The sequence below is a fragment of the Brachycentrus maculatus genome, unplaced genomic scaffold (genome assembly GCF_059751285.1).
Source record: "Brachycentrus maculatus isolate JH-2025_06_01 unplaced genomic scaffold, ASM5975128v1 h1tg000370l, whole genome shotgun sequence".
NCBI lineage: Eukaryota > Metazoa > Arthropoda > Insecta > Trichoptera > Brachycentridae > Brachycentrus > Brachycentrus maculatus.
In genome coordinates, this window is record NW_028281119.1 from 2,399,666 (window position 1) to 2,415,380 (window position 15,715).

Here is a 15,715-nt window from a genome sequence, read left to right on the forward strand (position 1 = left end):
TAAAACTTATTTTCATTTAAGTACGAGAATTTATGGTATCTACAGAGGAGGGTCAAGTTTAACCATTTAATCAATTACCTTAGTTAATTCACTAAGGGTTCTTGTGCTTAATTTACAACCCTTCGGTTGAATAGATATATAAATAGGTAAGTACTAAACGGAACAGTACAAAGGCAAGTAAATAATATTAAAGTACATAAAAATTTTTTTTGAAACACAAGATTTATATAACGCAATATATAAACACAAGTATGTGTGTGTGTATATGTGCGAATGTGTTTATTTGTGTGTGTGTCTGTATTTCAATAGCCCACCTACCGATATGAAAAATATAGAAGACATAAAAGTACTAAGTAAAAATATGCTAAAATAAGCAATATTAAAAATAAATAAAAATTCTTAAGAAATAAAAATATATATTTAAAACAATAAGCAAGTCCTTAATTCAGTACAATAAATAAATAGTCAGTGAAGTTCCTCTCCAAACACAACACCAAAGTCTCTTCTTTGGAGAGACACGGCATTGATTATAAATAAAAAATATATCTTAGTAAGTAGTCTAGTTTATGGGTAATAATTTGAAAAATAATATTTAAACAACAATAAACACATAATAACATAAATATTTATAAAAAAAATATTCCGGGGACCAAATAAAGTATTTTAATAAAGAAAATGTTGACTTATATAAAGACGGTGATACAACCAAGAACGACTCATGGTTATGAAATTCCATATTTGTATTTTTGTGCTAACTCTTCTATTGTGCTTTTGAAAGTTAATTTCAACTTTCTCTTGGAAAAATTAATGATTTTTTATGTCCAAGAGAGGAGAAGCGTTGTATACCCCACGAAATGTCTATAAAATCTAGTTTCCGCGTCGGAAGATATTATTTTACTAGCATAGTCCTTTGTTCAACACCGGACCACCCATAAAAATGATCTTCCGAAGAGCTGTGGAGGAAATAGCCGGAAAGTACGGGACAAAACTTGAAAAAACACTTAAAAGAGACACAAAATAAAATACGTCGTAATCATATAATTCCCAGCCATGATACTATGGTATATAACACATTTTACAAACAACCTTTGTTCCTTGAATTTACGTAAAATATGTCTTTTCCGCAGAAAAGAAAACCACTTTAAAACGATTCAGATGTCGACATGAATGTTCAGAGATTATATCACGTTAGGGATTTCCGTCGATTTACGAGTAAAGTGTTTTTCGTAGTTAATTCGTGATTTAATTATTAATTACTATTTTGACCAAACTATCGTAATTATTTTTTTTTAATTAAAAATATCTAAATAAAAGCTTTATTTATCGAAATCAAAAATATATTTACTTATGTTGCCTTGTCTAAAAAACAGTTGACATACTTCTTTGGTTGCGAAAAGGGTCAGAAAAGCGCGTGAATTATATTTATGTAAAAGAATTGCGCCCTGTATGTAAACGTGTGCATATAGAAATAAAGGTTTGATAATGCGAGCTTGCTACTGCCCTTAATCTTCAGTATATACACCATCTTCGCTTTCAATACCTAAATATCTAGAGGACGTATTCTGTAATCATGTTAAATGTATGACCTTGTAACGAAAATTCATCCCCCTGTATGTAACCCTCCTCGGTTTAATTTTTTTTTAATAAATTACTTTAGCTTAATACCATATTTTTTCAGGATGGCAATTCGTTCAGTTAAATAATTTATGAATACTTATATGAAGGTCAAATCGCTATATTCTTTAAATATATAGTAACCGTATATTGGTCGGTTCAAGATTACATTACTTTACGCGCAATTAATTGAAGACATGTCAATATTAAGGGTCATGGCACGCATATATCGTAAAAATAACGTTCTTTTTATTATTTTTTAACAATAATATAAAAATTCATTTTTATTACTATTTATTTGTCATTTGGCGCTGTGGCGTAGTTGGGTATACGCTGGACTACAAAACTGGCGTCTCGGGTTCGATTCCCGCCAAGTGCAAAATATATTAAAAAAAGATTTATTTTCAATCGGTCTGGGTATTTGTGCTATATCTTTCGCATTTACCTTCTCTATCTTTACTATCCTACCTGAAGACAAGCCTCTAATAGAAGCTTTGCGGGTAATTCCTTTTTTATTTAAACAATCCTTAACCAATATTAGGCAAAAAAAATGTTATTTTTTTCATTACACCGAATATTGACAGATATCACGCAACACTTGAAAAGTGCACTAGTCTTTTTTTCTCAATTCATCCACTGTTCTATGTTTTATGTTGTTCATCCGTCTAATGACTAGAGGGATTAACAGTATAAAATTATATGACAAAAAGAGAGATGCCCGTCAGGTACATGTGTACAGAAAGTGGAAACAAATTCGGGAGCTTATTTCTCGCAACATTATAATGTCCCCAAGTTCTGTTAATGGCTAATAAAATTGTGTTATGGTCCTACATAATAAATATGAAATATTTTCATTACATGTAATATCACGGTTTATTTACAAAAGGCCGGGCATTTCCGATCGGATAAAATCCTAATTGTGCTTTTGAGATTCACCCATTCATTTATTTTTGTGAATTTACCAAGATTCATTTACGGTGAATTACGTAATCCTTCGGGTTTCCTATCCGATGGATTAAGCAGAAATTCCTCAATGCTCCAACTTCGAGTGATCCTTTGATTCCAAGACGGGACTCAATTCTTCAGTGGTTCTGAACCTTTTTGAAGTCAGGGAGCACTTTTGATCATAAGGATAATTAGTGGTACCTACACCAAAACTAAAGATCCAAAAAACATTAAAATATTTTTTTATTAAAAATGAAACTGATTATTTTATTAGACAAGTCAAAAATTAGATTTTTTTTAAATACTCCAATGAAACTTTTTCCGGCGATTTTTTTTAATGTAACACCTAAGCTTATCAGCTTTTAGCTTTTTTCAGTGATATTAGGTCTAATATTTGATATAGCTACTCTCATTTCTTCATCCAAATTGCTAAGTCAAGGTTCACAAATCAAGTGTCACAAATCCTTTTAATGAACCTACAATTGATAAAGCATAGCCTGTATAAAATGCTACACATAACTCCATGATAGTTTCATCTGTTTTGAGTATGATGATTTAGAATCAAAGATATCTTGACCGCTGTTGTAAGATGAGCGCAACAACTTCACTTTGCAAGCGTGCTACCATCTAGCCATTATATTTGCAACTCAAACCGCACAGTTAATGAGCCAATATTATTTTTTGACATCTCATCAAAGATGAAGAAGAATATGAAAGTCTGGGCATTTACAGGGCTGACGACCGTCATAGGCAGGTTTAAGTGATCACTTTACACACGTGTAACGTTCACCAATTCTACCAATTATTGACATCCACACTATTCAAATTCTTGGAAGTTCTACATTTTGAACCAATTTCGAAACGTTGCTCTTGAATCATTAGAACTTTACTAGAGACATCTATTGGTGAGATGAAAAGAAGCTTTTTATTGAGCAGAAACTCTTATATTTGCATGTGAGGTCCGAATCCTGGATTATAATCACACACATGAGAAACGCCAGAAAATATCATTTTCATTTTTATTATTTAAGCTTATAATTTAACCAGATAATTTATTTGCAACATTTTGAGTGTGTCCATTACTTGTTCAAAAAATCTGGATTATCTCCAATTAAAGGATTTATTTTCATATCATTTTTTGACATCTCATCAAAGATGAAGAATAATATGAAAATTTTTAATTTTTGATGAGATGTCAAAAAATAATATAAAAATAACTGCTGTAATTGGAGATAATCCAGATTTTGTGAACAAGTATTTGGAAACACTCAAAATCTTGTGAGCCAATATTACATTTTGGTTTTAACAATTTCGCGGAGTACCGGTTAAGAACCACTGCAATACATAGATAAGTACGTAAGTTCATAGATAGTACCTACATGTAGACCTATATCTAACAGTACCTACCCAGTTACGTGCGAGTTCTAAATAATTTCGTGCACTATGCCAAATTGTCTAGAGTACAATTTATTTACCCGAAATAAAACATTCAATACAAAAAATAAAAATAGAAAAAAACTCTAACATTTCTGACACCTCACTATAGATCAAGAAGTAAATGGAAGTCTGAGTATTTAGGGGGCTTATGACCTGTTATAAGCTGGTTAAGTGATCACTTTACATACGAGAAATATTCACCATTCTACCCATGATTGACAACCACACTACTCACTTTTTAGGAACTCCTTCATACATGTATATAATCAATATCATGACACTGTACAAGTGAGTTCATTGGAGCCATCTGTGGTTGCAAAAGCTTTTATTTAGCAGAGTCCTTGTTATTTGAGTGTTTGCAAGATCCGAGCCCCGGATTATTTTTTCATTCTAGGAATCGCCTGAAAATATGACAATGACAATGTTCTTCTTCATCTATGTTGAGATATCAATATGTTTATAGTGGTTAATTTATCCAGCCTATGACAGGTCGTACGCTCTGCAAAATGTTAAAAAATGTTTTGAAAAATAAATTTTAAGAATGGGGAGAAACCCTATTAGCAATTTAGCAATATATCTTAATGCGAAATTTTTTATAAAACCAAATATATATAATAATTTTTATAAAACGATTCGTTTGATAATGCCCTAACAAGGCGAAACAATTGTCACAATATAATTTTTATGTGTTTTTGTTAATAAAATACAACTTACAACTTTACTGTAGTAGACTCAAAAAATCTGTGTTTGATTTAAAATTAATACATAAATTAAAATGGAGTTCTACAAATTAAACGCCAAATCAATAAGTAAAACCAATTATAATAGATTTTTTAATTTGTATGATTGCTTTTAAATTCCATTATTTTCAGCAGGTAGGCACCTAACAATAGTGTAGTTCTATACCTCGTGCCTCTAGTGAAGGTAAAAAAATCTTTACGTCCGGCCATAAACTTGATAACAATACACACTTATTCAGGAAGTGCCAACTTCAACAAAGTGCCTACTTGGCTCGTACGAGTAGTGTACAGGCAAAAAGTGCCATTGTAACCATATCTTGGCTTACCACGAAGGTTGGCCCTGAAAATTGTTAATCTCTAATAAAATTTTGTACCTTTTTCTCTTCTATATCCTTACTTATACTTATACTTACTAGTTACCGAAAAAATCTCTGATATTGCAGTTCATAAACTCATAAGATTTTACGTTTTGATATATAAGTTTTTTTAATACATATTAATTTTACAACATTTTGAGTGTGTCCAAATACTTGTTCACAAAATCTGGATTATCTCCAATTACAGGAGTTATTTTCATATTATTTTTGACATCTCATCAAAGATGAAGAAGAATATGGAAGTCTGGGCATTTACGGGGCTTACGACCTAATTTAATTAATTTTTACGGCTTAATTGGTTCATATATATAGAACTTCCAAGAATTTGAGTAGTGTGGTTGTCAATAATGGGTAGAATTGGTGAATGTTACACGTGTGTAAAGTGATCACTTAAACCAGCCTATGACGGTCGTAAGCCCCGTAAATACCCAGACTTCCATATTCTTCTTCATCTTTGATGAGATGTCAAAAATCATATTAATTTTTATGAAACTAAGCAGAACCCGTGACGAGACGTTCATTTACATTATTTAAAAAAATATTGTGAAATTTCTAACAAGTATGCAACAATAATTTGATTTATTATTCAATTAGGTGGGTGACCAGGTTTATAATATTTTTTTTGATATAATGTAAACTCCCGTTTTCCTTTTCCCTCCTTATTGTCCTCCTTATTTTTTAATGTTTTTTTTTATTGTCGATTTGTACTATCTACCATCTGATTGCAAACAGCTATATATGCTCCTCCGTAGTTTAATGGTCAGCACGCTCGGCTACCGTTCTGGAGGTCCCGGGTTCGATTCCCAGGGGGGGTCAAATAAATATACGTGATTTTTTTCACTGTTATATTTATTCAATATTACCCTGGACTGGTACCTGAAGCGGAGGGCTGATCACCTTTCCTTAATGTGTAAACGATCAAGATAACACTGCGTTTATATAAAGCAGTGCCCTATGCACCATTGGGGTGCTGATAATTGTTTTATTTATTATTATTATATATGCTATCAAACGTTTTGATCAATATCATTAGTGTATTTTTAGTTGGTTGGAAAATATTGTTTTTAGCAATAAACCCGCTAATGTACTTATTTCTTTTCTGTACATGAAGTTTAAATAAATAAATAAATAAATATAGACTTCCATATTCTATTATATAAAATGAATAAAATAGAATATGAAAATCACTTAAAAGATCACTTTACACACGTGCATCATTCACCAATTCTACCCATGATTGACAACCACACTTGTAAATTTTTTGGAATTCCTAGATATGTTGTTCAATCTCGTGACACAGTACATGTGAGTTCACAACAGCCATCTATGTTGGATCAAGGAAACTTTCATTAAGCAGAGACTCTTTATTTGTAAACAAACTGTAAAAACCCAGACTTCCATATTCTTCTTCATCTATGTTGAGATGTCAAAATGTAAAAATAACTCCGTGAAGAAAATCTAAATTTGTGAACGAGTATTTGGACACACTCAAATACTTTTACCAGTTTTTCTTTTAGTCTAGTACAGTTTAAATCAGTCTAGTATAGTCTAAATCCAGATTTTCGTGACTCTTATCACTGTTGCGTTTTTTTTTTTTCAATTCTCTCATTTTTCAACATTGGCCATGAATGTATTTAACCATGATGCCTTTTCTACCCAAGGGTAGGTAGAGATAACAGGTCACCACACCACTCTGTCTTTGCAGCCATTTCGTAGCAGTTATACTACGAAACTTGGTGATAGCAAAAATTTTGAGTTTTGAGATTCTAAAAGAGATCCAAGCTTCCATGGACCATAAAAAAATCCATACTGATAAGTATGTTATAGCTATTTAGAATAAATGATTTTCATTTTTGTCAATTTTTATTTTTATTAATAACGTTAAATAAATTTAAATATCATTTAAATTTGTCACCGTCAAAGTTTTCATCTTAGAGACAAAAGATTACAAATAGTGTTCCAAAATATGGTTAAAAATGAAGAGTTTAATGGCATGATGAATTAATAACAGTAATTAATGAAAACAAAAAATATTGTCTTAATCCTATGCCATAAATAATTTCATAACATACTGCTCAGAAAATAATTTAATTAAAATTATGCATGCATTTTTCCAAGGTCGACAATGTAGCGAATTAAACACGATAATCCTAGTTAACTACTAATAATACAAAAAAAAATGTTGCATACCTGTGCCGTAAGGAAACAATTCAGTTCCGTATTTTATTCATACAATTCCATTAATTCGCAATAAATCACTGTAATAAACTCAATACTTCAAAACCCACTGATAACTTTGTTTTTAATTTTATATTCACTTCTTATAAGTTCGTAAAAGTTTTTTTAATAGTATGTTCATAAAAACCGCGAATTATTTCTTAATTTTCAAATTCGGAACGGCGGGTTGTTTGTTTTCTTTTTTTCAAAACAAACACGCGCGAAACGTCAAATTCTCGGAACGAGCGACGTGAAAACTACCGACCAGTCGACCCGTCTCGACAAACTGAAACCGAGAAGCCGAGGATCAAAACACGGAGCGGAATTATATGAGAGTACCTACCCAACCTATACCTATAGCGGGCACGTAAAATCGAGTTTGGCGCGCATTCGTCTATGGCGGGAAGGCTCACGTAGACACTAGCGCCATCTACTGGCTGATAGCGGAAACGTGACAGTGGAAAAGAAGTCTGTCTGGAATTTTTGGTCATAGAATTCAAATAGAACTCGATAAATCGTAATTATACCAAATTTACGATACCCAAAATATTAAATGTTTAAAATATATTTAAAGTGTTCGTTTTTACTACTAAAAGGAATTATAATAATAATAATAAATCTTTACTTATTAGTGGTGGTTGCAATACTTAGTCAGCCGTTTATGTTTTATAACGTTTTTTTTATAAAATGAAATTAAAATTACAATAATTAATACAAAAAAAAAACAAATAAATAAGAGAACGGCGAAACAAAGAAAAAATTATGTAAACATTTTTGGAGAGATGTAGTAGATGCAGATCAGCTCGCTGGCAAACGCAGCACTGTGCTCCAGTGCCGCCACATGTCCAGCTCCCATCTGTGCTCCACAAGCCGCTTTATGATGAGGTTGGAGCTCTTCATCAGCTTCTCCCGAAAGCCTGCCACTCGGTGCCTTAATAGCCCATCCCACTGTAGTAGGCGTGCTGTGGCAAACATACCACTCACGCTGCAGTGTCGGAGTAACTTCATTAAGGTTCTGTATCCGTTATTATAGCATATTTTCATGTCCTTTAACCTTCACTCAACCATTATTCAACGACACTCTATTGCGGATGAATATTGGTTGAGTGGAAATATGATGGCTGACCATTCTCTGTAAATGTCTTTGCAATGCTCCGTGTCTGTCTGCTGTGCTGGTCGGGGTTGTGGGCGTCTATGTACCGGCCAGCGTCGGGTCGGAGTCGGATCTAGCTGACTAATTGAACTGAATACTAATCACTTTCACTGCCTGCACCGGGGTACTTCTAGAAAATTTGGTGACGGATTTACAAACTTGTATTTATTTAGATTGGCAGTGACAGGTTTATTAAAAGCTTTTAAACGTAAATTCACAGTAAAATCGGGATACAATTTTATATTGTTTTACATTTCCAAAAAATTTCGCAACTTATTTAAAAAAAATTGCTTTGCAAGAACAGATCTGTCAGGAAGCCTACATGCTTCTGTATCAGATCTGGGCATGCGGTGGGACAGCTTTCAATGTCCTTTAAGCTTCGTTGTACAAAACATTGAATTCGCTTAATTTAAGGTTTATGTTTTTTTTATTAGATAAAGTTTATATTGTAAATCGTACATAATTAAAAATAATATCAAAGCAAAAAACAAGATGTCTGATAGTTACTTACACATTTTAGCACATGCTTCTTAATATATGTAAAGGCATAAAAATGATATATGGTACATTTTTACTATACATATGTAAGTATATGACTAAGAAAAAAAATTGAATAGATATTTTTTCATTTAGTTTAATACCGATATAACCACCTTACGCGGTTACAAAAAAACAACATCAACAGCAAAAACAAAAAAATTGACGAAAAAATGGCTCTTGAACTTATCAAATTTTCAAAATAATTCAGAACATTTAGAATTTAACATTTTTCGTCCACGAGACGGAAAATTTAGGCTCAAATATTAAAAAATATATATTTTAAAATGTTATTTTAATGCAAAAAATACCGTCCCTAAGACATTGCTGCCTTAGGACTGGCATTAGTGCTTATAACTCTCGTTTAAAAATAAAAATACAAGTTATGTTTTCTTTGGCGTTGATAATTAATTTTTGCATGTTCCTGTGTCCTAGAGAGGTATTATGTGTCCCAAGATGTATTAAATTCATCGATAATTATTTATTTGGGCATCATTTAATTCTTACTGCAAATCGATATAGTTAGTTAATAACAGTTTTACCAAAATTTCTCATTATTTGACTTAACCTACGGATATCATGGATTTTGAAAACACCCGTATTCTTTTCTTTATCTTGTTATTCTTAACTTTACTTTTTTAACAATATATTTTCGTAAGCAATTTATTATATCAATTTGCTTTAATTTACTGTATGGTTCATTTAATTCGATTATTATTTAACTACAATGTTGACCGGTTTTTAAGGAAACAGCTTCATCTTATTTCAATTACTCTTGCGGATGAAGCTTTTCGTTTCAGAAAACCGGTCGATATAATTATTGGGTTATGTCAAGAGACGAGTGCGTATAAAGCAAAATATTAATTACAAGTTATAAAATCTCTTAGACGAATGTGCGGCAAAACGATGTTTAATACATATTGGAATGGCGATATAAGGAAAGTATGCAAGGTGAGATACGTTTTAAAGTTGAAATAAAGAAAGGTGTGTTGAGAAGTTTTGGGCATGTGAATCAAATAAGTGAAGAAAGAACAGTAAAACAAGTTTATAAGGCGAATGTAGTTTGAAATAGAAGTCTGCTTCTGCGGAAGACCGAGGAAAACATGGCATGATCAAGCATATCAAATAGTTGAAAATAATCATGTCGGAATGATGGGGGGTATGTATGAGGAGAATGCATGCATAGGTATGTATGCATGAATGTAAAAAGGCGATGATCGTTTGGAAAAAAAGATAGGTGTGGCGTTCTGTTCTCTCTGTCTACCCTTACAGGGAAGCGGTGTGATAGTAAGTTTTTTTTAAATTACATAATTAAAAATCATAAAGTTGAATAACTTTTTTTTGGTACCATGTAAATTTTATAATGTCAAGGAAAGTTTAGAAAATAAGACACTCATTTTAACAAAATGCGTTTTTATTTTACGTATAGTAGTATTTTTTAAACATAAAACCTAAAATTACTTTCAGCTGAAAATAACAAATAAAAATAATTACAATTATTGCGTATAAACATAAACAAAGCGACAGCTTTCAAAAAGTTTCGTAAAATATCCGTGGAATAAATAAAAAGCATAGATAATAAGACAGACTCTGTCGTGATAACGTCGATTTCTTTCATCACAACCGGACAAGTGGACGAACTGCGCGTTCGGTAATCAGGCAGGGGCTGAAAATAACAGTAAAACATCGTTAATTGATTTGGCAGTCACTTTGTGGTAATCCATTTTTAATTTAAGTTTTACTTAATAAATATCACTATGGGCGCTTGTGCACTACACGGAATCTTACTGTCCGGTAGTAAAGATTTTTCAACTAAAAGCGACTACGTCAGTTTAACGTGATCGAGTTCACGCGCACCGTGATCGTACACCGATCCGAATAAAGATGGACAAAAGCACAAGCCAATCATCCGTTTTATCATGCTAACCGAACTGCTGGACGGTAAAATTCCGTGTAGCGCACAAGCGCTCTATGGCCGTTTGTGCATTACACGGAATTTTACCGTCCGGCACTTCAGTTAGCATGATAAAAACGGATGATTGGCTTGGATTAGCTTGTGCTTTAGTCTTTCATTCTTCGGATCGGTGCGCTCGATCGGTGCGTGATCACGGTGCGAGTAAATTCGATTACGCTAAACTGTCGTAGTCGCTTTTATTTTTTAAAAAACCCGACTGCCGGACGGTAAAATTCCGTGTAGTGCACAAGCGCACTATGTCTTAAAATCTAAAGAGACACGCGTTTCTTTGTTCATTTTCAAACACCGTACGACGGTGTAAAAATAAAACTTATTGGATAATTAAATTTAAAAAAGAAAATATCATATTTTGTTTATTAAAGGATTGTTAACTTTGTGGTATGGAAATATAACACTTTCTTTATCATTCATCGTTCACTTTGTTTAATACTAATTTTAAAAAAAACTTCCATCATCAAGTCAAATGTAGTATACATTTAACCTGATGATGGAATGATCATTCCGTAACCAGTAGTCATGAAGTAGCGAAGTAACTTAAGACTATTATAAAAAAATACTATTATAAAAAAGACTATTATACCATTAATGTTATACGACATTAAACCTTGAGTGTAAGTTCCTCTCCAAGCACAAGAGCTCAGTCTCTTTTTTAGAGAGGCACAGCGAATCTAAAACTATAAGTTTGCCATATGTATAAATGTTTGGAAATTGTATTATGTTGTACTTAAAAATGCAACTATATTAAATAAATTAAAAAATATATAAAAAAAATAAACTCTCATAATCGCATGATTAAATTAACTGAAATGGAAGTAAAACATATAATGATTGTTAAAAGAGTGTTTTTGAATTATAAACTTTCTCAAAGCATTTTTTTTTAGTTTCTAGTTTAAAAGTAATTTTTATTAAATTTAACATAGTATAATATTTAAAGTTTAGGTAATAATAATAAAATAGCTACCATCTGCTGCAGGGGCGGGGGCCGCTTCGGGCGCTGGTGCGGGCGCCGGAGCGGGAGCGGGAGCGGGAGCTGCAAATATTTAATTTATTGTTACGTAAATCCTATATCCTTTTTTAAAATTTAATTTAATTGAAAACTTACATACAACATTTTGAGTGTGTCCAAATACTTGTTCATAAAATCTGGATTATCCCCAATTACAGGAGTTATTTGAAAATAACCCCTGTAATTGGAGATAATCCAGATTTTGTGAACAAGTATTTGGACACACTCAAAATGTTGTAAATAAATTATCTGGTCAAGTTATAAGCTTAAATAATAAAAATGAAAATGGTATTATCTGGCGTTTCTCATGTGTGTGATTATAATTCAGGATTCGGACCGCACAATATAAGAGTTTCTGATTAATAAAAAGCTTCTTTACATCTCACCAATAGATGTCTCTAGTGAAGTTCTAGTGATTCAAGAACAAGGTTTCTAAATTGGTTCATATATATAGAACTTCCAAGAATTTGAGTAGTGTAGTTGTCAATAATGGGTAGAATCGGGTAATGTTACACGTGTGTAAAGTGATTAAACTAGCCTATGACGGTCGTCAGCCCCGTAAATGCCCAGACTTCCATATTCTTCATCCTTGATGAGATGTAAAAAAATAATATGAAAACTTAAATAATAAAAAAAAAACAACTTAAAAATCATAGCGCTGAGTTCAACTTTAATTTCTTGTAATTATAGTGATTATTTTTCAATTCAGCAGCTGTCTCAAATTGATTTTTTTTTAATGTTTGTTTAATATATAATAATTACAAAAAATAAAATATCTTGTAAATAATAAAAATAAAATAACTTGTAAAATATCATTATTTTTTTTAAGATTTGTAGTGACATTTCTTAGTAGAACTCCATTTTATAGAATAAAATAACAACTATGTAATTTTTTCCAGATGAATTTTATTTGACCAGAAACCGAGTTTCGTCGTAACCGACATCATCAGACTGGTCTGATGTCTTATTTTATTCTATAAATATCATTATTTTGTAACGAGATGATTATTGAAGATACGAAGATCTTATTCCATAATAATTATTATTAAATATATTACATACCTTCCGCTGGCGCAGCCGGTGGCGCTTCTGCAGCGGGCGCTGGAGCAGGGGGAGCTCCTGTAAATATTTCATACATATTTTACATTTTTTTAATCAATGGGTACCTGTACACAGTGCCGGCTTTAAGCTTAAATTCAAATGGGGGCTATTGGTGCATTTACTATTGTATAAAAAAAATATTGAATATTCTAACTATTTTTTTTAATCGTTGAGTTTTCTTTATATAATTACATATCTATTTTAAAATCTTTTTTTTTTAATTGTAACTGCAAATAGTTGGTAGAATTCCATATTGGATTATTGGGTTATATGTCCAAAATTAAACACGGTTATTGGATTGAATTTTACTTTTATTTACATATACATATATGATAATATGTGACGCGTTTTGTCTTATTAAGACATTATCAAACACTCTTCTTGTTTGATAATGTTTTAATAAGACGAAACGCGTCACATATCGTAGTCATACAGGAGAAAGTGACCGAGTGCATTGTTTTACAAAAACGTGATCATTGACTATTTGATATCTTATTAGCTTTATATTGCCCTGAAAAAATCCCAAAGGGATTTTAAACTTTGAAGTATAATATATTGACTAGTTAAACATGACTAACTGCATTGGTGTTTATTTTCTTACCATGAAATAGTGTCTTATGGTAAATGGCCCTCCTGAACATTTTACGTTTTGGCAGTTGGTGACTTTCTCCTGTACGACTACGATATTATCATATATATGTAAATAAAAGTAGAATTCAATCCAGTAACCGTGTTTAATTTTGGATATAAACATATTATTATTGTTTATTTTTGTAGGTGATATGATTTGTTTTTAAAAAAAAAATGTTTTTTTTTCTTCGTTAACTATCCATACTTATATCCATATGTATATTGGAAGAAAAACTAATATTTCTTATATAAAAATATCAAAAAAAAACTTAAAATATTACCTGGGTTTAAAGAGAATTATGTTGCATTTATTGAAGTATGTTGAGCTTTAATTTAATCTTATTGAATTTTAGTTATTTATTTGTTGTTACCTTCGGCTGGAGCAGCAGCTGCCGCTGGAGCTCCTTCCGCGGGGGCTGCCGGAGCACCCTCGGCGGGGGCCGCGGGGGCGGCGGGGGCAGCGGGGGCGGCGCCATCGGCGGGCGGTGCGGCCGGGGCGGGGGCACCTTCCGCGGGCGGCGCGCCCTCCGCGGGCGGGGCGCCCTCAGCCGGGGGAGCCGCTGCGGGGGCGGCGCCCTCGGCGGGGGGCGCGCCATCGGCAGGAGGTGCGCCCTCAGCGGGGGGCGCGCCCTCGGCAGGGGGCGCGCCCTCGGCTGGGGGCGCACCTTCAGCCGGCGGGGCTCCTTCGGCCGGTGGGGCTCCGTCTGCAGGGGGCGCTCCTTCGGCGGGAGGAGCACCTTCTACGGCCTCTCCTTCCTGCGCCCACGAAATCATTTTACAATCCTTTCTTATACTAAATGTACTTAAAAATGTCTCATGTCAATTCGAAAACTATATTTTTCAAAAAAAAATCCAACCATTTTTAATTTAAGTTTTATTTACTAAATGGCGGCATTTACTAAGTAATCATAAATTTATTTTTTCCATTTGATTTTTCTTTTGTTATAATCATGAAACATTTTTAATCAATTGCACGGAAAACAATGCAAAGCGTATTTATTATAGGCATAGTTTATATAAGCGTACAAAACTTCGTAAAAAAACAAGTTAATTTAGTTAATATAATATAAATCATTTTAAACATTCTAGTTACTATTAATAAATGACAAAAATTAAAAAGTAGTTTTTAATGATATTTTTATGAATAATTAATTATTTTTTAGTGAAATGAATTGAACGTCTGGACTGGAAATAACTTTCCTTATCCTTACATATTACAATTATTAAGTTATATTTATACTTGGTCATTATAATGGATTAGAAAATTACAATTGAATAAGCGCTTTACTTCAATCAAAAATACATGTTTAAATCATTTAAAAATAAGATAGGATAGGTTCAAAACCAAAACCATGCGCAAAGATAAAAATTTCTTACCGTTTTAATTTTCTCCAACACTTATGATTAATCTATTCAATTCAAGGATTTCATCATTTCACAAGATAACATAAATGGATAACATTGGTATGGGATGGTGCATCATCTTGATTCCAGTCGCGTAAGTGTTTCTATTTGGGGTTCATTTTCAGGATGAAATAAAAAATGTTTTTATTTACGTAATAAGATACAAGAACATGAAAAAAGTTTATATATGTATATGAAAACACTAATAGATCATTACAAAAAATCACAGAGTGCATAATTTTACATGCTGGATTTCTGATTCATTCGGAGCTACATTCATAAACATAGATGTTTTTAATTCTGTCAGGGTGAATATCATGAGTAAAGATGTTTACTTTTTTATGATATTACATACAATATTTTTTTTTATAAATATTAATATTTTAATATTGTCTGTGTTAGTTTTCATGTATTCTTGTCTGTCGTAAAGTTATTTTTGGATATGTGAGAAATAAAATTCGGTATACAAAATCCAATGTTTGTTTATTGTATGTTGGTAAAAATCTATTTCAATGTAGTGTTCGTCTTTAAAAAATATATATGTTCTGTGTTTTGTAGTGAAATACTAAATACAATATA

The 15,715-nt window shown here is 32.3% G+C and overlaps 2 protein-coding genes across 3 annotated transcripts in view; both read right to left on the minus strand.

Annotated features, from left to right (window-relative positions):
• LOC148303390 (CD151 antigen-like) overlaps window positions 1-7,661 on the minus strand; it is a 278,505-nt gene extending 270,844 nt beyond the window's left edge. The window contains exon 1 of one of the 2 annotated variants that reach the window (XM_088270105.1): window positions 7,304-7,661. The gene's annotated coding sequence lies outside the window, so the exon portion shown is untranslated. The remainder of the gene's footprint in view (window positions 1-7,303) is intronic. The other variant, XM_088270106.1, reaches the window with a different exon arrangement.
• Window positions 7,662-10,416: 2,755 nt separating this feature from the next.
• Window positions 10,417-14,641, minus strand: LOC148303392 (uncharacterized). Its single transcript, XM_088270088.1, has 4 exons — window positions 14,104-14,641; window positions 13,064-13,120; window positions 11,957-12,025; window positions 10,417-10,686 (listed from the first exon to the last, which is right to left on the minus strand). The coding sequence occupies exons 1-4, from the start codon at window positions 14,504-14,506 to the stop codon at window positions 10,676-10,678; spliced, it is 540 nt and encodes a 179-aa protein (XP_088126214.1). The 5' UTR covers window positions 14,507-14,641; the 3' UTR covers window positions 10,417-10,675.
• Window positions 14,642-15,715: the final 1,074 nt, after the last annotated feature.

Excerpts from the sequence above, each read along its gene's own strand:
- LOC148303392 (XM_088270088.1), bottom strand. The coding sequence starts at position 14,506 with ATGATTTCGTGGGCGCAGGAAGGAGAGGCCGTAGAAGGTGCTCCTCCC. Across the intron at positions 13,121-14,103 it reads AGCTGCTGCTCCAGCCGAAG|GAGCTCCCCCTGCTCCAGCG; the intron begins GTAACAACAAAT and ends AAATATTTACAG. Across the intron at positions 12,026-13,063 it reads ACCGGCTGCGCCAGCGGAAG|CTCCCGCTCCCGCTCCCGCT; the intron begins GTATGTAATATA and ends AAATATTTGCAG.